The following is a 26445-nucleotide window of genomic DNA, read 5'->3' as shown; positions in this document are numbered from 1 at the left end:
TATTGGTTTACTGCAAATCGTTTGGTCTTAAACATTTATAAAACATGTTATATGGTATTTAAGACAAAGAATAGGGTAATAGATGAAAATGTTCTACAAATATAACATATATGTCATGTCAAAATCAAGCAGGTCAATAGTGTGAAATTTCTCGGTGTGACACTATTGATGACGGCTTAACATGGAAAGGTCATTTTGATATTTGTACCAAAATAAGTAGAATTGTTGGTGTTATAAATTACCTGAAAAACATATTTCCATCAAAAATTCTTGTGACCATGTACTATACAATGCTTTCCCCGATTTAACATATTGTGCAGCAATATGGGGTCATAGTTGGTTATATTTATCGACTCGTGTTTTGGTGTTACAAAAGCGTGTAATAAGAATACTCTTGTAATGTAAATCCGTATGCATGCACTGCGGTATTGCTTAAGAAATTGAACATTTTGAAGGTTGATCAACTTGTCCAATTACAAGTGGCTACATTTATGTTCTTATACTTCAAAGGTGTCTCACCTGATACGTTCCGTAATTCGTTTACCCCAAAAAAGTGCATTCTATGCCTACAACACTAGATGTGCCAATGAGATTTGTTTACCTTTTTACAGATAAAAGTTCTCAAAGACTACAATTAGATACAATGGAGCAAAATGCTGGAATGAGTTACCAACTTTTATTAAAGAGAGTCCAACACTGTCATCTTTTAAGCGTAAATACAAATCGTTTTTAATCCAAAGTGCAATTGAATGATTATTGTAATAATTTTGCCATCTTTTCCCTTCTTTTCTGTTGTTGTGATGTTATTTGTTGTCTTTATTTCTTAATGTATATTTCTTCACCTGTGTTTGTATCCCTGTAAATGCATGTCTCTGTTCGATGGAAATCCCCTCTTATTAATTGTTTGTAAGGGAATCGGTCTCGATAGGCTTCATGTGGCCTTTACTGATCCCTCATGTGCTATATATGTATTTTTTTTCTCTTTTTTCTGTATTGTGAACGTGATGAACGTGATGTTTTCTTTTTAGCATGTGAAATAAGTTTGAATTTGATTTGAAATCGAGTTGTTTTTTATTGCAACTAATTGACATATACATGTCCTTCATCGACTTAAATAAGATTTCTCTTGTCATGGCTTCTACTAAAGCACCGATCAATGCAGTGCTTATCTACGTCAATGTAGGACAACTTGCCGATCAGTTGTAATAAAAACAACTCGACTGAAAATTTGTATTAATTTGAATAACTACGCATATACAGTACCCAACTGGCGGCCGGACGGAAGCTCGTTCGTCTAGTGGATAAGACGCCTGTCCGGTGATCAGCAGGTCTTAGGTTTTGAATCCGCGTCGAGTATAATGGCCAATGACTTCTTTTGTCATGACTACACTGTACTGACTAAAACACTGATCAATTCAGTGCTTATTTAAGTAGATGTTATGTAGGACAATACTTATTTGTCAATCATTTGCAATATTATTGTTTTACTTTTTTTGGTCAATCATTTGCAATATTATTGTTTTACTTTTTTTGGTCATGGTATAGACAACTCTCCTATCAGTTTTCTCTTCGTGTGTCTATTTTATTTCTTTGATTCGTTTTCACCATCTTAAGAGCCTGCAAAAAATCACATAACATGTGAAAATGACAGTTATGTTGCATTCATCAGAGCATATACGGTAATAAAGGAAACATGACAGTTGATAATGTATCATGAATGAACATTCGCTATTGTCTGCTCATAGCACTGAATCATCACAAGACTTTGAAGATCTTGTTACATAAGAAGTTTCACGCACACAACACATACTGCTTAAATACCATGGACAGATCCCATGCTTACTGAAAACACGTACGCACACACAAACACCTACACACACACACACACACACACACACGCACACACACATACATACATACATACAATGCTATTGGCATTTGGAATTTGAACCGATTCATCCCTGGATATGTGCACATAATCATGTTGACAACTTCACAGTATGACATATTTGTATCATAATTACGATCTTCCTATCCGCTGTGTGGGTGTCATTTCCATATTGAAAGCAATCCCTGTAACAGAACAGAATCATTAACCAAGGGATATTTGAAGCAATACCAATAAAATTGGATGTTCGTGTATGGCATTGTTGACATTAGAGTTATTACACAACTATTCTTATATACTGTCTCAAAGCGGAAAGGCTGTAGTGGGTTGATTATTTGGAGAAACTCCGGACACTCATCCAAAAATGAAACAAACATTTTCTTTCATGTACATGTTCAAACCAAAAACTTGGAACTCTTCTAAATAAACACTGCTAAGAAACAACGATCATTCACAAAGTTAAGCCATTTCTAATCATTATTCTGAAACAACCTCTAAGCCGGGCTTGAAGATAACCTTTATCATAAACAAGCATACAATTTGTATATATTTCTCTCTTTCTCTCCCTCTCTCTCTTTCTCTTCCTCCATATGCATGTGTATATATATATATATACAATGTATATGTGTGTGTTGTTGTTGTTGCTGTTGGTGGTGGTAGTGGGTTTTTTTTTCTTGACATGGAATATTTTATATAGAGTGTTGTATATCGTTGTAGATACGTAGGTACGCAAGATAACTCTGACTGGCGCAACCAAACTGGAGTTGTCTTACCAATCTCAGATACCTGAGCGGGGAATGCTGGACAAATGCTAATCATTGTTTTATTATACTCTCAGTTTATGTGAACGCAACCGGGGTCACACCAAATGACTCCTACTCATTTCCATTACAAGCAACTCATTACCCTTCATAAATTCACTACTGAATTTAGCCAATTACATTAGGCAGCTTTTACAGTGTTAATTCACGCTTCGTTAAAACTCTTAATTTGACATTCAAGTCTAACAAAATATATTATTGTGGTTTGGTGTTGAGTTATGTTTTTGTTGTTTTTTATCTTTAATTTTAATTATCAGCCTCTAGATTGCTCTATAATCATGATATCAAGTTCAATTTCAAGTTGTTGCTTAAACTTTTTTTCAAGTATACAATGTGCAAACGGAACTACAATAACACCGATTTTGGCTAAATAACATTTTCTATTGAAATAGATCGAGTGTTCAAACAAAATTGATAAATTGTTCAGAGACAAAATACAGTAAATTATTGCATTATAATTTTCATGATAGGTTCCGCGTTGCAGGGGTCGTCATGATAATCATACCTAATGATGTGTGACGAGGATGACAACCCTTTTATTTTGACAGAACGACTAAAAACTGTTCTCACGGATTTACTCGATTCAAGTTATTCCTTACTTTGACAACACGCCTTTGAAAAATAAAATGCATGTTTTCAGTCCGATTTCTGAATTTGTGAAGATTGAGGCAGATTTAATCAATTCCATGTAGTCTTTTCTCCTATGCAGGATCAGGTAAAATGGAGAGCTCTCAATTAACCTGTTCCCTGCTGAATTCTGAAATCCTCATAGACATAATACACAGGCCACCAGGTTCCCGTGAAAAGGAACGGGTTAATGAGGATGAGATGATATTATCTGCCAACAAATTTCCCGAGACTTGATGAGTCAACGCTTCTGGCCACCCCTGCGTGTCTCGAAGATGTAGGCGGCTTGTTTAGTGGGGATCCGTTTCCTTCTATCGCTCCGTGATCGACTGGAGGGGGATGGCTGGCCGCCCGACGAGAGCTCCGAGTCTTCGATTCTGAATCTTGAGTTTCCTCATCACCGTCGTCATGGAGATGAGAGCGGCAACCAAGATGACGCAGGCTGCAAGTGCAATCGCCGAGATGTAGATGGACCCGAGAGGAGTCTGTGTGGAAACCTCCTTATCATCTGCAGAAGATGACAATAAACATTTTGAACGAGGAGCAACTTTTGTTGATCTGAGGATCAGATTTCACAACTTGACAGAAGCTAGCGGCCTGTTAGCTATAAGCTTTACGTATACTCTTTCGGTTCTGTCCGCAGAGAAGTACAGATACTGCAAAAGCTGTTTGTAAACACCTCCACATTGAGATTTCAATATGCTTCAGATGAATTAACGAACACACAGCTAGAAAACACTACTGCATTAAGTTCCATGAGACACACACCTACAAAATCGCAGCATGCCAGTGCTTAACATGCCATTTGTTGGGGGAAATTCTCCGCTGTTACAATGATATTTAGACATATAGACATAAAAAACTTGAACTATTTGTTTTCATGGGTATGCACGGGTCTTTGCCGTCTCAAGCATAAAGGACTGTGTGCGATCATTCGTAAAGTTCTTCTGTAGATTCCGTGCAAATTCTCTTTGACATTGGACAAAAAAAAATGAAGCAACCACTCGATGACACAGCAGTTCTCATAATGATACTCGGGGGAAATATTTAAGCAATTCCTTTTAACAAGCTTTATAACAGAGTTTCTACAAGGGATTTCAATGCAGCTGGTGTCCATGAAGCAAGACGAGCATAAAGCATGTTTGGGTGTGTGCGTATGTTCATTTGTGAGTGTGTGTATATTTGACCATATATATGTTTTGAAAACTACACTTCAGCTCTAAATCGCACCCATGATCCACTCACAGCGGACAACTTTCAGAATAATCACTAACCTCTCAGGTTAACCAACGGTAAAGATCCATCGACTATTCTGATTGGCCCGTCTGTATTAAAGAAAGCCCGTGAGAGACTACTGGTATCAGCATGGCGACGTCGTCGGTTGGTCCCCTGAGCTGTGGCCGGACAGGCATGGAGACTTCCGTTCTCCTCCACGTGAATGTCGCAGTGAATGAAAATCTGCAGCAGAAATTGAGTGACAGTTGGTTACTTTTTGTTTAAAGATGGGTAACGTAATGGAGGCTTTATCTCGTAAATCAATGACGAATTGACATGATTATCCTCGTAAATGTCATGCTTTTAGGATTATTTTCGTCTGTTCATGTCAACTGATATCAGAGGAAATGTGGTTCAACCATAATTCGCTGTCGCTAATTTGATACAAAGGGATGTAGCAACCTCACTATATTTTGATATTTCTATCTGCCAGCACGCACAAGATGTCGGTGGCTTCCTTTAAGGCATATCAGAGTGATGATGTGGCAGCTTGATGCTTTGTGTTCATTCAAATGATTCCTCATTAAATCCACCTATTTCATTTGCCACGTTTGCCATATTTCAAGTGCTATTTTCGTCTGCTTGTAAACAACTCTAACTCCAGATCAAAATAACTCACAAACAACTATACAAAGTGCTGTCTTCATTCCAACGACTGCGTTCATTCATTTATGAAGCGTCGCTTAAGGCAGATATTTACCGCACGTACGATTAACAACAAGCTGTGCCACCTACGCATATCAAGTCTTTCTTAATTCCTCATGTCGGGAGCAAATTTTGATAAGTGTGAATAATATGATCTCGACACATTTCATCATTTCTTACTGCTTGATCATAATTCCTGCAGCTTGAGTACTCATGTTCTGTTTGGGGTATTTCATTTGAGCGCAAAATTCAAATAGTATTCGTCACATATTTCATGTGCGTTACAGCTTATTTCAAATTATTGTATAAATGTGTAGTCCTATCTGGCTTAGTGCTTCATAATGTCCTGTTTTGTAGACTGTTTTCGTTTTGTAATTGTTCTATTTTGTCCTCTGTAAGTGCATATAGTAGATGTACTTGTAATTGTTTTATGTGTTTGTTGTTAATTATTCTGTAATGCTTCAATTGATAACTGCTAATTATGATAATTTTATCATTACTTTAACTGACTCTCTTTTTCTTCATTTTGTATATGGGGTTCAGCCTCAAAAGGTAAATGGCCTATTGCTGTTCCCCTTCACACTCGCCACATATCCTGAGTCACAAACTTTAATTTTTATACATGTACATTATTTTGTTATAAATTGTTTTTTTCTGTGTGTACATTTTGTTATGCTCACATGAAATCACGTTGATTTCATTTTTTTTTAATGAGATGTGGAAAATAAACTTGAAACTTGAAACTTGAAAGGTGTGTCGTTGTAATATGCTATACGTTTTAACTACCTCTTAGCACCTTGCACTGCGTTCAGAACACAGCAGGGAGCTTTCAGAGGAAAAAAAAAAGGTTCTGCGCATGCGCAGAAACGCGCGTCAAGATGATCTATTTTTATAGCTTGCGTCGTCTGAGTTTTTCACTACGTGTTCTGGGCTATTTTTACGTCCGCTCAATTCACGACGTAGAGAGCTACTTCATGCACCGATCATATGGGGGCGCCATTTTATTTTTTTTTTATACGTTGATAGCGTCCCAGCGTGATCTAAAGCTACTTTTCAGCACGACGCAGGGGAGAGGAGAACGTCCAGTTCAAGCGTCCGCGCTGCAAATCTAAAGCTCCCTAATGAATCACAAGCACAGACAAGTAAACAAAATGTCGAGATGACATTTCTACGCATTGGCTGTGTGACATACAAAGAACTTCGCTTTATTCAGCAAGTACAAAACAATCATTTTACGATTATAGAACACTACAGTTTGGCCTATTTTGATATGCACATATTTCAACCGGCCATATTTAATTCTTGACACAATCTCTGCCTCCGAGTCTTCAGAAAGCTTCCATTACACCAGTATCCACTCTTATCAATCTCGTCATTTTTCTGATATTCACTTGAACAACTCCGGACTATTACTAGCGTTGAAAAAAATAAATAAATAAATAAAAGCAAGAGGCAATAGTCCTGATGTATGGAATTCTTTACCCGAATATATTATAAAAGCTGCCTATAATTCTCATTTCTTTGAGATCCTAACGAATTCAATTCAATTCAATTCAATTCAATTGAATGAAGAAGCATTTACTGCTAATATACAACCAAGAATGATTGACTGACTGTCAACATTTGATTGCGCTTGCTCTTCTTGTTTCTTAAGCTACCCCCCCCCCCCAATAAAGGCAATATCAAAAGATTTAGTGAAAATTTTAAGCCACCTAGCCAATGCACAAGTACACATAGCATGTACAGCAAAAACATGCATAATTCCCCTTGAAATAATGCACAACGACAAATTATTATGATGACATTTATTTTCTGAATCTTCTATACCATACATGTTTGATTTTGTTGTTGTTGTTGTTGTTGTTGTTGTTGTTGGAGAGGGGAGGGGCTATTATCGCTTCAAGCAAACGAGTGTGATAGTCTCTATCTCTGCTTTTTATAATCATCAAAATCGTCTTTTCTTTATCAAACAATCTTTCGGATCGATGATATTTATGTTAAATGATTGATTTATTTGTTTTTATTTATTCATTTATTTATCTATCTAATTTTTTAGAAGGATAAATCCTTTTATTTAGTCAACTAATGTGCCTAAAGGCCCTGCTCACAATTATGTACAGATAAAAATGTCATGAACAGCAAAACAAAATTTGCGATGAAAAACATAGAACAAATACTCAAATACAAAACATACAAACTCAAGCATCATTGCAATTACAGCTTGATAGGACAATCATGAAATCATTGGATTACTTCGAGCAGTTGATCAATTCGTCATTTTTATATCACGTTATTGTTGTTCATACTTGGTTTTGGAATACATGCAGAAAAGTATCTGCAAACAAGCAAACAAACAAACAACACCCAGATAATGGCTTACCGACTCGCTGAGAAAATGGCCCAGAAATGCGAAGGACTGGACAGAGAAGCGCCATTTCAAACGAGACTGTAAATGAAACCTGACGGTGTCATCGACAGCACACCTGTGGACAAGTTAAAGGAGTCATATATTCATGTATTTATATATCCATGCATTAATATATTCATACATTCATACTGTCATAAATTCGTACATTTCATATAGAAAACTGCATAGGGATGTTGCCGAAGCCTCGAAAGACTGATAAAGTTGCCCAATATCGATTTCCTATCTTGGGCATTTGCAAATACTCCAGATTCTAACATTTTCAGCGGCTTATACTTTGTCCCACATGACTGAAAGAAAGATATAAAACAGAGCAAAACATACTCCAGAACGGGTGAAAAAAAAATTCTGCCACCACACCAGATAGAAAACTGGCTTTGAAGTTTAGAAGCAAGAGTATGAAAATAAGATATGAGAACATACTCTCATACTCACAAAACCTCGTCTGTAAATAGATTCTGAAATATAAATGTTGATGTAACGAAAATTATTATAATAAGAGTCTTTCAATTCCTATTCAGTGCTATTGACTGTTCATCCAGATGACTCTGACATTTCAAGTGGTATAACCAACACAAGGCACTCATTCCTACAGCTGGGTCAAGAGGGAGATGGTAGATAACTTGTTTTGACCATGGATGAATGCTATGTGGTCAGGATTCGAACCTATGGATAATAAATGTCCCGTTTAAGATATATACCACAATTATTCTTCCTCCACAGTGTTTTTGAAGCATTACTTCTTTTCACTTTTATGGTTGCGCAGACATGCGTGACAATCATTTTTAATACATCTTATAGCCCTATACCACGTGCCTACCGTCACTTAAATCATCGGTATACGATTTGGGCTTATACCTTCAAATGAATACTTATATACCCCGCTGGACTGTAAAGCAAAGCTGAATGTACATAGACATGGGTGTAGATATTTTACCTACCCATCTTCAATGAATCGATAGTAATATCGATCAACGGGGTTTGGAGAGGGCGTGGCCTCACATGACTTCAGAGACAGCTGATAGGCCAGACTCGAGTCGATCAACGCCTTTGCTTCAAAGTATAGTCTTTGATCGAGGCTGACCTGGAGAGGATAGTCTTGGTACCTAAGATTGTGCCAAAGAATTGAGATATGCTGACAGATTGCATTTATGGAAGTGACTCATTCTACTCTGGAGCATTTGGGAGTGAGTAAAATGTATAGAAAATATTTTATTAATCTTAGATTATGAGTTATAAAGCACCTGCACCTTATACTGTAAGTACTAAGTGAAGAATTGTGCGAGCTTTTGACTTAAAACAGTTTGCCGTGTACCACTAGCCTCCATTAAAAAAAAAATGAAAGTTAATATAAAATGACAAATGCAAAGGCTAAACGATTTTCATATAATCATATACCTTAATATTGAAAGTTGTAGATAAAATATCTCATTAATGGTAAACTATTCAAGTCATTTTAATCTACACACCCTCCGGTGAATGGGATGGTGTAATGCGTGAATTGTGTTGTGTTTGGAATGTGAGATTTGCTGCCGTTTCTTACTTGCATATTCTGAAAACGACACTTTGAAGCGTCCACTCACGGTTTGTTCTCTATGTCATTGTTGTAGGCCTACTAGTTGCTCTCAAATATACAGAAAAGGCTCTGCACGTGCTCCAACAGCTAGCCTATATCATAGTATTGCCAGCTACACGCAAAGCTCGGCATAAGCGGTGATCTGGGGGCATTACATGAAGCATTTTTTCAGATATTTTGTCTGACAAAATGTTAAAAGCTACTGAAATCCTTGCATCTGATTGGCTGAGAGCAAATTTGTCCGACAAGTTGTCGGACAAGATGCTTCATGAAATGCCCCCCCCCCCCCCGGGGGGGGGGGGGGGGGCATTTCATGAAGGAACTTGTCGGATAAAATGTCCCATAAGTCAATTATATCCGATAAGTTCAGAGAAATCAGCCAGTCAGACTAAAGAATTTCTCAAAACTTGTCGGATATAATTGACTTGTCAGATATTTCATCCGACAAGTTCCTTCATGAAACACCCCCCAGGTCGTGCCGGTAGCCTGGGACCATTGAAAATTGCTGTCGGGCCACCAAGCCTACAAAAGGCAGATCTTTTGGTGGCAGGAGTGGGCAACTATAAGATTCAAACAAAATCGCTGTTTCGTATTCAGTGCAACTATTTCGGATCGCCAACATTTCAAATATGATGATTTTAGTGGCGTAAACAGGCCATGGGGGGAGTTATAAAGTGTCGAGCCCTGCTATATAAATACATACGTCCTGTAAACTATTTGAAATCATGTCCTTAATGCTATTAATTCATAAGGCCACTGTCGAATAAACATAATTGAATTATATTAGTGGAATGTCAAATGTCAAAAAGATCACCGCTCACTTGTATTGCGTCTTCGCGGCAAAGGATTCGTTGGGGTACATCCGCAGCGAGAAGTTGAACAACCCGAGGCTGGTACGGTTGTACACTATGGCTGGGAGATCGGCACCGAACTCGACGAAAGTCGTGCGGTCGTTCTCCATCTCACAGATGACGTTGATCTTGGTGACGTTGTGGCGAGTCATGTGATCGTAGCCGCGAACGTTCATTGGTGCGATGAGGATCGTGTTTGAGATGATGGATTTGCGTGCCCCCGGAATCGTTTTCTTTACAATAATATGACAAAAAAGGAAAATCCAATTGTGTATAGACAGTGAACTATACAAACAATAACACTGCTCAACAGTTGCGATGCTTGCTACACAAACTCAACATTAATAATTCGGTTTTTCACACTTAATCATGATACAATTAAGAAGATTTGATAAATCTTTCTTTTTCATGTTTTTTTCCTGCAGTTTGGTACGTGTATTAATATATGATATTTGATATTTTCTCCTCCTGTCACTTCCTCTCACCCCCCCCCCCCAAAAAAAGGTCGAGGTGGAGCGAGTCATACGGATAGATACTTAGCTCCTATCACGTCTCAAAACTGCTTTTTATCATGTTACTTTTTAGTGCTTTCTTGTATTAATAGGCTCGTCAGATCTTTATTTAACGTAATGATTTGAATTTTAAACTTGTGGTGTGAGCGAGGAGATCTATTAAAAGCTGGCCGGCCCATCATACTGACAACTCTGTGATCGGCACATAAGTGGGGGTCATGCCACGAGCTCGATACCCACATGTCACATGGCCCACTTTGTAGCTATATTAAAGGTTTTCCCGGCGAATTTCGCACTTTTGTCAGTCCAATTCCTTGTTGCTGCATTCAATTTAGCAACATTTAGCGTAGATGACACGTTTGGTGCTTCAATTTTATGATCTCTTCATTCAAATTCATTTTAGAGCATTCAAATTACCTTTAGCCTCATTCTAATTAACACTTTTTCAATTGAAATTCGTAAAACAAGCACCATTTTGTTATTCGTTCATTCAATGTAGAATGATATAGTCACGTGATCACGGACATGCTGCACTCGTTCATTCGATTTCATTTTTGGGCATCCAATTTAACATCTTTTGCAGTCAATTTAGCACGCATGTTTAAGCTTTGGTTCTTTCTTTATTTTTTTTTTCAACATAGTTATTGTTTTGCAAGCGTCATTACATTTCATATTTTCGTATTCATTTTAGAGATTTTGGCAACAGTTTTTTTTTTTCTTCAATGTGCTTATTGAGTCTTCTGGTCCGAAGACGGACTGGCCACAACTTATCTGGCCGTTGAGCTCTTTATTCCGAATGTGTCGGCCAGTTCTAGGAAGTCAAGGTTATGATCATCAAATGTTCCTATAATTCTTTTTCTGTCTTCTTGAGAAATACGTCTGGATCTAACTTGTGCTGTCATGACAGTAAGAAGATGAAGTTAATCTGTAGTATTGGTAAATGTAGGCCTAAAATGACAGGTATGAAAGAAAAGGGGCATTGTACAGAACAACAAACTCGAGCTAAGGGTCAAAAATATGATACTTTTACTGCTTAAAAGTAAGTGGATGAAACAAAAAGTCACATAGAAATACGCGTTTAAATGTTCTCACCTTTTCAAGAAGAAATAATGACGTTAATTTGAATGAACATGTTTGGAATTTGACTGCCCATGGCAATTTGAATGCCCGTTTTACGAATTCGAAAGGCACATGTGCGAATTTTATTGATCGAAATGCTAAATTAAACGAACATGCCATTTTGAATGACAGAATGTGCAGTGACGAGGATTTTCGCTAAATTGAATGAACCTTCTATCAAATGGACAGACAAAAGTGCGAAATTGGCCGGGAACACCTATTTAAAAAAAAAAAAGAATTATCAGCCCACAATCTAGACACTAGGCATATATGCAGACCCGTGAGAAAGGCCCATGAGCTCGACACTCGGGACACTAAGGCCCAAAAACTCAACACCACATGAAAAAAAGGTCAATAAGCTTGACACTACGTACAACAATATAGCCTCGTGATGTAATGTCGAGCTTCTGGGCCTATTTGATAAATGTCAAACTAATGGGCCTTATTTGCCCATCGTCTAACTCACGGACGGTATTAGCTCGTGGGCCTATTTTAGTAAACGTCGGGCTCGTGGGCATTGTTCACTTTTTGCCTAGCTCATGGGCTGTTTGACTGGTGAGTTATACAACTCGTGGGCAGTACGACCCGTGGGCCGCTGTATGATTCGTTGGCTGGATGACGTTTGGGTGTAGAGGTCGTGATGTGCACCCGTATAGTGGTACAATGTATACCCTCTCATTTGAAGGTAAAAGTTTCTTCAGTTCCCTCGTCCACGTCTTATTCAAAATAACATTTAGCACATTTACAAGAAAGATTCGTATTTACTGAAGAAGAGTGGTGTTGCTTGGTCTTCCCTTGACCTGAGTCTACAATACACAAACCAACTGATCTCCATACAGTTAGCTGATGAAACCCGGAAGTGGCACCAGAAGTCTGAAGTGCCCCCCCCCCCCCCCCCCCCCCCCCCACTTCTGAAAACGTGGCGACGCGGCCATGAAGTACTTACGATGTTGGTGCCGCAGTACTGGTAATGAGTGCCAATGACAAAGTGTGTACTATTGTGCTCCGCTCCAACACAAGTTGGTTCCCTAAAGTGCATGTTAGTTGGGTCTTCGTACGGCACCATGGTCTTGGGAATAAACATCTGCATGAAGGTCCCAAAGCATTGGGGCTTCCCGAGGAAGCGATCCGTTGGCGGTCTCGTGTACCCTGCACTGGATCCATTCCCTTATAGGGTAAGGCAAGTGAGAAAGTGATTTTATTTGAACGATACGGCAAAATAACAAATGAAAAACAAACTGAACATAATTGACCGTTTCAAAATTGTTTTTCAGTTCAGTACAGGTCATTTATCATTTATATTCATTTCCATTTTTCTTCCAACAAAACATAACACAGAATAAATCAGGAATATCATAAGCATAATACATTAGAATTTGTTTTGTTGTGATTGGTCAGCCGATCCTGTTAGCACATGATCTTGCCCGGGCGGTAAGATATAATCTTGGTCCGTTTGGACATGTAATTGGAATTGTCAAAAGCTGATCTTCAATATTTACGCAGCAATAATTAGATGAAGGATAGATTTCTCCCAATGCATTTAATTCAATTAAAATTAAGGAGTAGACGTGACGATGATATGTATTATTTCTATAGAGCATCAAAGTGGATATCATCTGCCCGTTGGCAAAGAGAATAATAGGGAAATATGCGTAGAGACTTTAATCGGAGGCTGCTCTCAAAAACAATATTTTCTTTTCCTTTACGAAGTATTTTGTGTAATGACTATCGTATATAAGACTTACTTTAGACAGAACACTGCGAATCTACACAGCTTAGTTCCCGGGAGAAAAAAAAAGTACACAAAGGCATCTCCCTAGCGCAAATCAATTTCTGTGACTCTGTGTCTGCGTATTTTGTATAGATAGATGATGGGAGGGATTCCTTGGGAAGATTACACGAGATAGAAAGAAAATCACCTTAATTTACTTTCAAAAAACAAGAAAAAGTATTATTGCTACCTGTACGGAAGGTCCAGGACCTGGCCTTAGACCAGGGTGCACAACTGCCGAAACCCCGGGCCAGACCATCGGGAAGGTCGAGCGTGTAGTCCACACCGGATGTCAACAGTCCTTCGGGGATGCTGAACAAAATGGCGTCTCTGTAGAAGATAACGCCATCGCCCGGTGTGCTTTCAACCTTGACACTGGTCACTTCAGAGCCGTCTGCCGTGCGCAAGATCCTGATATGACAGTCTCTATTCGGTCGGCTGATCTATTTTGCGATGAAGGAAGGGGTGTGATAAGGGAGGCAGAGGTGTTGGACATAAACACGAGCAATGAAATACGACAAACAAAAAAAAAAATCACCTGTATACTACCGAATAAGGGTCGAGGATATCATTAACTTCGAGGAAGGTCTACTACACAATCATTTTTTTTTTTTGTGACTGAAAAGAATTGTAAAATAATGAAATAAAAATTGAATTGATTGAATAAATTGAACTGAATTTGATTGCTGTTAAATTTTTGTTACCATGCACAGCAACATTCGCACGTCACTCTACTGATTATCATATTATGGTATTGGTGTGTAGCAGATTTCCTGTGCTGTACCAGTGAAGCCCCAGAAATGGATGAACATTATGTGACACTTATATGAACATATAAATAGTTGCCTTTTTAACAAAACACTGTATCATGTATTATGAAAATATTATGGGATGAGCAGGATGAGAAACTATCGTGCAGGGTTCCACTGTACTCACATCCGAATCGAATACGATCTCAAACGCGGTATTTTCCGTCATAATCTCCCTGCCAGCCGCGGGATTGGAGAGGAAGTCATCGGGAACTGGAGCACGTTCCTCTACAACGTTTACAAGAACAGATTGATATAAAGGTTGGCATCACTTCGCTATTAGCCATCAATACAGCAACGACTGCAAAGGGTGTGTATGAGTGTCCTACTTTGGCAAAAGAAAGCAGATGATGTTCGTGATTCCGAAAGATTCGTTAATACGAAAATGAAATAAGGTTTGTAATTCCGATGTTTCGCTATTCCAAAACACATAATTTCCCAATACCTAAGGTTCATCAATCGGAAAATGAAATTGGATGATTAATTCGAACATTATGTTGGTGGTATTCCGAAGCTTCGGCTGTATGAAAATGAAATATGGGTCGCTTTTTGAAAGGTTCGTTCATCCGAAAATGAATTAGGATATATTATTTCGAAGGTTCGTTTATCTGAAAATTGAAAAAGGGATCATTACTCCGAATGTTCGTTAATCCGAAAACAAAATAAGGTTTGCCATTCCGAATTAAGGTTTGTTAATCCGAAAATGAAATAGAGTTCGTTAATCCACGGGTTCGTCATTCCGAAAATAAGATAAGGTTCAAATTCCAAGAATGAAATGGGGGTCACTTTTCCCAAAATTTTACCTGTGTAATCTAGTACTAAGTTTCGTACTCCCATTCAAACCATTTGGGCTTTGGTTTCCTCTGCACCTTTATGTATATACTACCAAGGAGCTATAGCACTAGGCCTAGTACCTCCTTGGTACTACTCTGAATATCCTACGTATTTCTTAATCGTCACGGTGTTACAAGAAAGAAAATCAATCAAGAGATACGCGAGTGAAGATACTTATCTATGGTTATAAATATATAACTGATAATCACGATCATGTAGAGTTACGATGAGAGCATCTCTAATCAAAATGAGAATTATCATCACCACCGTAAGAGAGCTAGATGAAATGATTTCTTTCTAGGTCTTTTGAAACTGCTGCCCAAAGGTTCAGGCTGTTTTCACAAAGTTCCCGAGCAAAGATTTTAAGCCATGACAAATATTTCAAATGTGTACTTTTATCTTTTTATCAAATGACTGTATACAAAAGTTTTTATCATATTTGAATCATAAAGAGAGTAACAGAAAGAAAAATAAGACATTCCTTCCATTATTTTGAATGAACAAATGTAGATAAATACGTACCACCAACTGATATATCAACGCACACTTGATTTCCCTGAAGCCTGCAAAAGACAAAGGAACCATGTCTGTTTTCATACACGAAGCATTTCACGCAATAAATATGAGACTGTATAAAAAAAAGGAACATGACCAAAAAGTATAAGCGCAAAATAACTCTTACGATGCACACACCAAAAGGGATTGAAAATGTGTCCTTTTATACTTTTTCCCGATATAAGCGGCCCTACCGCCCTCATAGGGCACATCCACCCGGCTGGCTTCGGGCGATTCCTCATGGCAAAGTGATACAAAGGGATTTATAACATTTTGACCGAATGAAACAATGCCAAGCAAGTGCGAACCAATGGTGACAATGATTCTAACTGCCATATATGCTGCATTACTACCTTGGGTGTTATAAAGTACAATTTAGTACTACTACTAGTACTACTGATACTACCACTACTACTTCTACTACTACTACTACTACTACCACTACTTGTGTAAACACTGTTGTTACTAATACTAATTTTGTTTTCCTTGAATACTACACGAAAGAGACATTACTTCTGGTTGTAGATAATATTATCATCTTTATCTATTTTACCATTATGGTAAACAGCTTTGCTGAAGGTATTAGACAGGTACTAGGCTATACCTTTACGATTATCACCAGCGTATCTTCGTCATTGGTTTTATTAAAAATGTTAAGGAAAAATGTAAACTCTGCCTAACGGTACAACCTGCCCGTAATAGCATGAAATGAAGATAAAAAGGCATTCTCAATTTCCGTACCCGTTACTGTCCTCTGGTTGAAAGCAGACAAGAGATACCCCTCGCTGATTGGCTGCAGGTGTCCATGTCAGTGTGACGTAGTACTGTAGTGGGCTACCGGGTACCTGACGTAGAGGGCTCTTCTCCATACCGACTATACTTGTCGAGGGGATGTCTCGGATACTAAAAAAAAAAAGAAACTTTTATCAACTGCAGCCATCTTTTGACACAAACAGATGAGTGTAAATTTGTAATTGGTAAATATGAAACACAACATAATGCTTCACATTTTTGAACTATGTAGGCCCACACTGCGCGCTACAAGAGTCTATGAAATAGTGAGGTATCCGCACCTCGTCAGGGGCACTGTGTTCAGTATACTCTTGAAACTTTGCAGGGTTACCACAACAAAGCAAACTGAGGTGAAAACCAAACAGTTTTTTCTCGAAAATCTTACAGTTATGTAAGGAATACGTGTTATCGGTATCATCACGTTCACCCGCACACGTCTTTTACGTGCTTTGTCTATGGGAGCGCGGGCCCCTTCCTTAGCGCACATTCTATTCCGACTCGTTCGCGTTTGACAACGATAGCTGCAAATTTCCGGTATCGATCACTGAACTTGTACTTCCATTTGAATCTTAAGCATTTTTCCTTTATGTGAGTGGGATTTCATAGAATTTCAGTGGCGTAGTGTGATTTAAACATACATAAATATTAAATATGACGAGGTGCGAATCAATCAAGTATACTCATCACACATAACACAATGCGTACTACACACTACACATAACGCACTACACGCTGCACAGTTCACAATGCACACTCATAACACTACACACTACGAAGGAAGTTCATTATTCCGAAGGTTTTGTTAATCCGAAAACGAAATAAGGTTTGTTTTCCAGAAATACACGAATTCCCTGTACCTATATATAGCATTTTGTTACCCTCTAAAGAGGGTTCGTTAATCTCACCCGATTATCGTGGTGTTATTCCGAAGGTTCGTTCATTCGAAAGTGAAATGACGTTCATTGTTGCGAAGGTTCATTGATTAAAAAAAAAATGGAAAAAAAAAACAAGTTCGTTATTCCGAAGGGTCGGTTATCCGAAAAGGAAAAAGGTTGGTTAATCCAAAAACGAAAAGAAGGTGTGCAATTACGAACCTTCAGAATTACGAACCTTTATTCCATATCGAATATTAACGAACCCTCGGAATAATCATTTTTCGAATGAACAAACCTTCGAAATTGCGAACCTCATTTCATTTTTTATCTAACATGTCTAATGAACCTTCAGAATATCGAACTATCACCACACACTACTCTGGAAAAAAAAAAAAAGGTATAGGTGAAGCACATCTACCACAGTTGCTTACGTGGTGACATTGTCGGGTGTTTGTGCGGTGACATTAAAGCTGAACGTCTCCCCAACGGGTAGGATAAAGCAAGTGCCCGTGGACGGACCAATGATGCGGGGCTTCGAGCACGTGGGGTCGCCCGTGATTTCCAGCATGAACTGGAATGGAACCTTACTGTGCACCACTCCGTTTGAGGAGTCCTCAATCATGATGGCAATGGCGTACCAGCCAACGGTGGCGCTGTTCGGCATGACAAGGAGGCTGCATTCTCCGTTTCGGTTCTGACAGTCAAACATGAAACGGAATGTTACAAACATTGTGTGATGGTTTTGGGTATTCGTGTGTGCTTATATATAAATTTTAACGTTTACCTGTGATACCCTTATTTATACTTATTTTTCTGGAAATTTACCACAGAGTAGGATAGAGCACCGAGATATTATATGAGATATCAAGAGCAACTGGAAATTGACAGCCCACGCAGCTGACCATGGATTTTTGTCGAGGGTGTATTTTAAAGATATTTTAGTTTCTTTTATACTTCACAAACATCCAAGTGTCTTCTTTGATTTTCGCTGACTTGCATCTAGCTTGGTGAGTAACCGCTACTATTGAGGTTGCTCCCCTGTAAGTGTTATCACGAAATCAAACTTCACGAGAATGAAAATATCGTCTTGTGTAGTTCGATCATTCTTAAAGGGGAAATCCAGTCCAAATATAAGTTAGTCTGATAAGAAAGAGTAAACTATTACGAGTTCAACGGTATAGATTTGATAGAAATCGGATGAAAAATAAGGTAGTTATGACATTTTGAAGTTTCGCTATTTTGGGAGGAAACAGTTCTTGAACAGTCAATATGAATATGCAAATGACAAAGTGAGCATGTCATTCCCTCACAACTTACTATAAAGTTTGTACATAAAATTTTGAATTTCCTGTTTTTTATTCAAACGCAATTATACCCGAGGCTCAAATCCTCATATATCTAACTCATCACTATTCTGAAGTTATTCAACCAGGAATAACGTCATGTTTCAGACTTCAATGACAGAAACATTGAATTTTTGTCATTTTTTTTTTGTACACGATAAATGCAAAATTGTGAGGGTATGACATGGTTAGCTCACTCATGTGCATATTCATGCCCACTGTACAAGAACTCTTCTGGAAAAATTATCAAAACTTCAAAATTTCCTAATTTCCTTATTCTTTATCCGATTTCAGTCAAATTTTTACCGTTGAACTCGTAAAATTATACTCTTTTTTATCAGACTAACTTATATTTGGACTGGATTTCCTCTTTAAGCATACTCCTCTACATTCAAATTTCCGAAGATGGGTGAAGGAAATGAGGGAAGGCTAACAGTTATTACAGTCTACTTGATCCGGTATCCTCAGAAAGAGGTTATTGATTTCCTATCAAGTTCATGGGAAAATCGGGATATTGCGGGGAAAAATTGAGATGCAGGGTTTTCCTTTTTAATTTCTCCTATACAGCAGTCTATTCAGTATGTCCACCGATATCCAAGACCTATATAGTGAGCGTCCCTTTCCAAAGGGATTTTCAAAGGGGATCTACAAACTCACGATCAGCCGGAAACGTCGGCTTGGCCACACAGTGCTGGCATCGCAGTTGGATCTGCACTCGTCTTCGCTCACCCATCGACATCGGATTTCATCACCATCCGGGTCATACGCTACAAAGCAAAAGCGTGATCAGAAATCAACTCATTAAAACTTATGCACCGTTAGGATGTTATTGACCCTATTTGTAAGGTTAAAGGAGAATTTACTCCAAATCTTTATTATACATGTGGATTGAGTGAAAGCAGCAATTGTCAAACATATCAGTGAAAGTTTGAGGACAATCTGACAATCCATTCAAAAGTTTTGAATTTTTGAAATTTTGGTGACAAGACCGCTGGATCAGAAGACTACTATACAGATCATGACATCACATATGAACTACGATATAAAGGAAAAATTAAAGAAATATCCACAAGATATCATTTTATATGAAAAGCACACATTCTCTGGATTTGTTACTGGCATAATTATACCAAGGATAATTTTATTACCCCTGTTCTCTGAAAGAGGTAAGTTTAGTGCTCTTTCATTATGCTACAAAAGTGAAAATGTGTTGAATTTTGATAGTGGAAATAAATTATATTCATTTCTGGTCAATGTCCCTTTGTTTGAATCTAGATAGTGTAAGTTTTGATCGGTGAGTCCCAGGGGAACATAATATTTTTTGAAGAATCCCAATTTTTTTTTTTCTGGTGAGAAAATGTATACTTGATGTGGGCTACACCATTAAACATCCCTTTTCAAAGAAAAATCTTCTACTAAAACATAAACAAATGCAAAAACAAAGAACACATAAATTAGCTCGCTAACAGTGTTTCTCGCCTTTTATCCGAATGACAGGTACACATACTTGTCAGTATTCATCATAATATAATTCATCATAATATAATGAAACAGCGACGTCCCGCATATTTATCTACTTTTTTAAATTTTGTCTTTCTAGCGCGGTACACGCTTTATGATAGGCCAATGGCTGTTTTTCGCACACCCTTTCAACATAATACCTGCAAAAGTTATGTTGGTCATCATTAAGTTTAGGCATTCAGTACATCAAAATGATTTGTTTTCTCTGTTTAAAAAATGAAATAAATGATCCCTCGAAATCAGTTCAATACTTTGGCAGGGGAACTAAAACTGTTTGTCTAAATCAAAATCTGCTTGATATTTTTGCGTTCGAGGTTACTTTACTTGGAATCCTGAGCACGGCTCTGTTGCAACCCTGCCTGATCCGCTGCACTGGGAGGCCCGTCGTGATAGGCGAGTGGTTAATCTTCCCCGTGTCTTGACGTGTCTCCAAGTTCACCGACATCACAAAGTCCCAGTTCTTGGGTGGGGAATAGTTGACTAGTGTATGCACCCAGCAGCATGACTGGTAACTTTAAGGGGAATATTGTTAAAGGCGTAATTTACCATTTGCAGGTGAAATGGAAACCCAGCATTAGTGCTTTAAAATAGTTCTTTAAGGTGTGTTAGGGATAGAAGCAACTACTGTAAAAATTTGAATCGGTTGAAATATATAATGTGAACAATGGTTATAATAAATATGTTTCCAGACTAAACCGTCTACATTTACGGTTTATTGAGAAAAATACAGATATCTCCTTGTATTTTATGCTTCATCGCGAAAATTTTATTGATAGGATGTTTTGTGGTACAACAGACCTACACATATGCATTAAATGTCATATCTTGACAATTTTTTAAATCACTGTTCCCAAAGGTAAACAGGACCATTAAGACAAGATAAGACAGACTGAGACTGATGAACAAGCAACAGGCTCCCTCTTTCAGTATCATCATCGTCAACTTCGCTTGACATTATACATAGACACGTTGGCCGCGGGACTGAAATGGTTAAACAGTTCGAGTGACATTTACCTTTACAGAAACATTTTAGATGCAGTGAAGAGATGTGTTGTAGCACTAACAAGTAAATAACAGAATCAAAGTATAGATATTCGAGCAAGTTTAGAGTGTATGGAAGAGAAGCCAGTAGGCCTATATACATGACAGAATAGATAAAAGGAAAAAATAGTAAAACTAAGCAAGTACATCATTTAACGATTCGCTGAAGAATCGGTTACAATTCGTTATTTTGAAAATTCGTTATTCCGAAGGTCCATAAATCCAAAAATGAAATAAGGTTCAATATTCTGGAGGTTCGTTAATTCGAAGAGAAAAAAAAGGATCGAAATAATTTCCGAAGGTCCGTTAGTATAATACGGACCTTTTTCATTTTCGGTTTTACGAACTTTATTTCATGTTTGGATTAACGAACCTTCGGAATGATGAATCCTGATTTGATTTTCGGATTAGGAATTTTCGGGATAGTGAACCTTCGGAATAATGCCACAAATTAATGTTCGAATTAACTAACTATATTTCATTTTCCGAGTAACGAACATCTAGGTGTAGAGAGTTGGAGTGTTTCGAATAACGAGTCTTAATTCAATAAACGAAATCTCGGAATAACGAACACTGGTATCCGGTAAATCAATAAAGAGATATGTATAGGCAGGGAGGTATAGGAGAAAGCGTACAGATAGTGCTGAAACTAGAAAAGAACAGATTATTGCATGAATTTAAATTGAAAATTTGCATAAATCTGGCAGACGAGGCTTATAAGCGATGTAAAGGGTTATAAAGTGTAAGATTTGAAATCAGACAGTTATACTTGATAGTAGATGAACGTTTAAAATTAGTAATATTGAAATACATAATTTATTACGTAGACAACTTGCATTGTGTGCAAAATTGATGTCACCTTGTAATGTTTTAATATTCAGACTTAGGATTTTGAAATCTTTTAGTCTGTATATCATTTGAGCGGTGTGCAGGGTAGACACACGTGATGAGATTTTGATTGATAGCAAGGATGCAGTGTCACAACAAATTTTCCTCTTATTATTGTTTAAGCAGTTGATTACACGGCTTAAATTTGGAAACTTAACGTTTGTGATTCTTAATGTCATCTATATTATGTGACTGCTTAACTAAGACATCGTGATTTTAAAACAATAATGGAAAGGAAAGGTTAAATCTGACATAACTCCCCGGATGCGCGGAAATTGTGAATTCTATAATTGTTAAAACAATTAACAGCTCTGTCATGCTTACATAAGTTCGTACTCTAGGAGGCCGTTGGGAGGGGCGGACTGGTTGAATTTGTTCTCACCCATGACCCAGCTGCGACTGAGATCGGAAGGGTAGTCGGACGCCTCATATCTGACATCATCATGAGAGGAAACAGAAGTCGGTGATGTCGGTGATTGCAATAAAATGAATGGAAAAGCGTTCGTCACTTCACATTGATACAGGCAAAATAAGGAGAGAACGGGAATTTCCAGGTATACTGAAGTAAATAATTCACATCGATAAGACTTGTCTTGCCATACTTGAATCATCCACAGAGGACAAGTAAGGGCGACTTCTCGCGACTCTCCGCAGACCAAGATAGTCTCCAGGAGACGTCACGGAGACCTATAGTTCAGACATCTCCGAGATTTGATTTGATTTAATTTGATTTACTCACAAATGCACATACATACATTATTCACAAATATGTACATTGTTTGTACATGAAACATGTTATTATACATTTTGTGTGGATCGTCATAAGCTATGAAAAGCTTGACTGGGACGTCCAGTATGGATAACGTACACATATCATGTACATCAACTGGAGACTAAGGAAAAAAAAAAACCTTCGGAAAAAAAGCATGTTCGATCCTCTCGCGACTCCCCGGAGACCAGGTAGTCTTCAGAAAACGTATGTCTGGAGGAGACGTCATGGCGACGTCACGGAGACGTATCCGCGACCACTCCGTGACCGGCGAGACTCGAGTCGTCACCAGTTTGCCACCTAGTCTCCAAGCCAATGACATAGGCCTACCCACTTAAACCAAAGAGCTCGTTGATTAAACTGTCAGAGAACTGTAAGGAGAACTGACCTTGTCGTGCAGTAGTAACTGAGTGGACGAATTTTGTTTCGAACTGTCTCGGGAGCTCCGGGGTAGTCAACTTTGAGACCGCCACTGTCCCCCTCGACTAGGGCGTTGGTCTTGACTCGCTCGTGCGTGCAGTTATGGGAGCCCTCATCGGTGTCCGCTTGCCAGGCCAGTCGGTAACTCACCTCGATCATCTGCCGACAACATGGGCCTCAAATGGTCACATAAGCCATTTATTTTTCGTGTCTCATAAACCATATTTCAATGTCTTTTCATAACCATTATTTTTTTTTACTATGTAGACCCTATTCTGGTTGTTTCAAAAGAAGAGTAAAAAGCTCCTTTAAAACAAGGCCTTTGTTGATCATAATTATTTTGTATGTTATAGTTAAACTCTAAACTGTTTTGTAATTGGGAACAGACATTTTAGACGATCATAGTTCCGCTTTCCTTCTGAAATGGGCAATTTATTCTTGTACTGTAGATAATTAAATGAACTCAATCGAAGTAATCTTTCTCCAAAGTAAGAAAGGTAGCGAAATCTAAAAGTGTCATACTATATGCTGATTCATTCAACAAAGTCTCCAGGGCTTGATTGGTTAAAAGTCACTGTGATACCCTTTGCCGGATTTAATGGATTTTTGGTGTGCTCGATCTTTACCACTTTGTAAATCATAGCATAACTAATATTACTAGACTTAAAGTTTATCAACCGTTCATTTCTACGTCCACTCCATTGCATTCCTACAGTAGCAGACTTCATGCTACATCAAAATTCAAAAATAACGTAAATTCTTAAAATTACGAATGCTGATAGCGCCCTTTAACAAACGGAAAATAGCAAAAAGTAGCAAGACTTATCTGATTTTTAATTATATTCATGAATCAGTCAAAAAATACTGAGTATTATTTCTTTATCTCTTCTTCCATGCCTGGAGAGGGGACGTTTTAAGAAATAAGATTCATTGTCATTGTCATTGTCATTGTCATTGTCATTGTCATTGTCATTGTCATTGTCATTGTCATTGTCGGATATAGCTATAAATGGAATACACACCAGTATTTCACAAAATACAGCAGGTGAAAAATAGTACTTGAGATCTTTCTTGTTTTATAATACGGACTACCGCGCTTTTTATCGAGAAATGAGGAATAAACAGTTATGTTTCCCCAAAACCATTGCTGAATATTCACGGAATATTTTTGCCTGCTGTTAATGGTGATATACCGAGTTTGCGGCTAAAACGAATATACCATCATTCGTATAGGCTCATTAATGCATTGGATGGGATAATTCATTTATGAATGTCTGAATTCTTTGTCGCGAATGGAATTGAAAAGAGCATATAGCGCGCATCATATATTTCAACAGCCAAGGGAATATGATGACTGATGTTACACAACATTTTTAGTCGTGTAAACTGGACATTCGTTTATCGGTAATTGGTAGCCAAGGAGGGTCGGCTTCACGACTAATCAAAATTACTTCTTTGCTCGTTGACAAGACTGGCAGGCATTGATACAGTGGACTCCCGTTATAACGAAGTCCTCGGAACCGGCAGTTTACTTTCGTTACATCGAAATTTCGTTATAACTGAACAAATAAGCAATAAAGAACAAAGAGTGGATAATGTGGCGGTCTGAATTTTTACTTCGGTGTAACCGCAATTTCGTTAAAACCGTGTTCATTATGACGGGAGTGCACTGTACAAGGTGAAGTTGGGATGTTTATGCCCCTAGGTTTTTTAGCGATGTCAGGAAACATTTTGCTCCCTGTTTCCTGTCGACAAAAATGAGCAAGTTATCAAACATCTGGGTGAATGACAATCCACATCTATGTATCGAGAGTTAAGTATTTCTACAACTGAGATTTAAATAAGTCTGACCCTTCTTCTCACATTAACGGGCTATCGAAATATTAGACGAACACTATTAGCTAACAGATAATAAGAAACGTTGACAGGTTCTGGGAATGTAAGAGTACAAAAAAAAATACTCTACCGATTACAATAATTCAATTGATTGTTTATCTATAATTTAGTTGTTTGTCTATGTAATCAATACACATTATATGAATATATATATATATATATATATATATATATATATATATAAGGTGAAGCGAGCTTGGCCTCGTATGTTGTGGGTGCTGCATTATCTTTATGTATAGGTGTGACGGAGGAATGACTCGCAGACGTTGCAGTAATGTTCACTATAGCCTTTTATTCTCCCGAGCTTTCGACCGAGTTACCAGTCTTTTTCAAGGGATTGGGACGTAAACACAAAAGCAGAAAAGCAACCAATTTGCATACATCTGAACAAAATAAGGCAATTGCCTTGTTTTTGCCTTATTTTGTTCAAATGTATGCAAATTGGTTGCTTTTCTGCTTTTGTGTTTACGTCCCAATCCCTTGAAAAAGACCGGTAACTCGGTCGAAAGTTCGGGAGAATAAAAGGCTATAGTGAACATTACTGCAACGTCTGCGAGTCATTCCTCCGTCACACCTATAAGTTTGAAAGGTAATTGGCATAACACAGTGCGGTGGGAAAACAAAGTGAAAATATGTGTAAGGAAAACTCATTAAACATGCATGGTTAGCAGGTTAGTGACAACGGGAAGCTGAATTTTGGTATGATTAGAATCTCACCCCCAAGGACGGATCCCCAATCGGCTTCCAGGACATGGATCCGCCGCGGAAATGCGACCCATGACAAATGCCGAAGACCAACACGAATACGAGAGAATGGATGATGACGGTCATCATGATCTTGAACGGAGATTGACTTTCAGCCTTTGAAACTTTTTCTGTTCGTCGAAACCCAAACCCATCCGATGGTCCTGTTCGAAGTTGCGCTCAAGTATTACCCTCTGTAGTGACTATGCTATCTCTACACTCTCACAAAAAAAAATAATAATAAAAATGAACTCCAAGAGTTAGCGATGCACCAGAGTGATGGATTCCAGTATCTTGTCTCCAGCTCTCTCTGTCTAGGGCATGAACTCCTGCAATTTACTGGAGACACGAACTACTGGTTTAGTAATCCGAAAAGAATCCGCATCAACTTTGGGCGACACATTCTTGGGCAGAGGTTTTATATGAGTTTTCGAGATGGGAACATGAC

At 38.1% G+C, this 26445-nt stretch overlaps 1 protein-coding gene across 1 annotated transcript; it reads right to left on the bottom strand.

Annotated features, from left to right (window-relative positions):
- Nucleotides 1-3647: 3647 nt before the first annotated feature.
- On the bottom strand, nt 3648-26190 carry LOC139715925 (uncharacterized). The gene is made up of 16 exons (XM_071627478.1): nt 25971-26190; nt 23326-23516; nt 22493-22600; nt 20564-20751; nt 19376-19485; nt 17807-18069; nt 16450-16611; nt 15676-15716; nt 14447-14547; nt 13701-13953; nt 12686-12906; nt 10079-10341; nt 8623-8787; nt 7637-7739; nt 4611-4794; nt 3648-3844 (listed from the first exon to the last, which is right to left on the bottom strand). Exons 1-16 carry the CDS (start codon nt 26085-26087, stop codon nt 3648-3650), a joined length of 2667 nt encoding a protein of 888 aa, XP_071483579.1. The 5' UTR covers nt 26088-26190.
- Nucleotides 26191-26445: the final 255 nt, after the last annotated feature.

The sequence above is a fragment of the Diadema antillarum genome, unplaced genomic scaffold (assembly GCF_040938485.1).
Source record: "Diadema antillarum isolate AM-2024a unplaced genomic scaffold, OU_Dant_1.0 scf00000057, whole genome shotgun sequence".
Classification (NCBI taxonomy): Eukaryota; Metazoa; Echinodermata; class Echinoidea; order Diadematoida; family Diadematidae; genus Diadema; species Diadema antillarum.
This window is presented reverse-complemented; position numbering and strand designations above follow the sequence as displayed.

Coding starts and splice junctions, on each gene's coding strand:
- LOC139715925 (XM_071627478.1), bottom strand. CDS start 26,087: ATGATGACCGTCATCATCCATTCTCTCGTATTCGTGTTGGTCTTCGGC. Junction 22,601..23,325: donor AGTTACTACTGCACGACAAG/GTCAGTTCTCCT, acceptor TGATGATGTCAG/ATATGAGGCGTCCGACTACC. Junction 19,486..20,563: donor AGCCGTGCTCAGGATTCCAA/GTAAAGTAACCT, acceptor TTTGCTTTGTAG/CGTATGACCCGGATGGTGAT.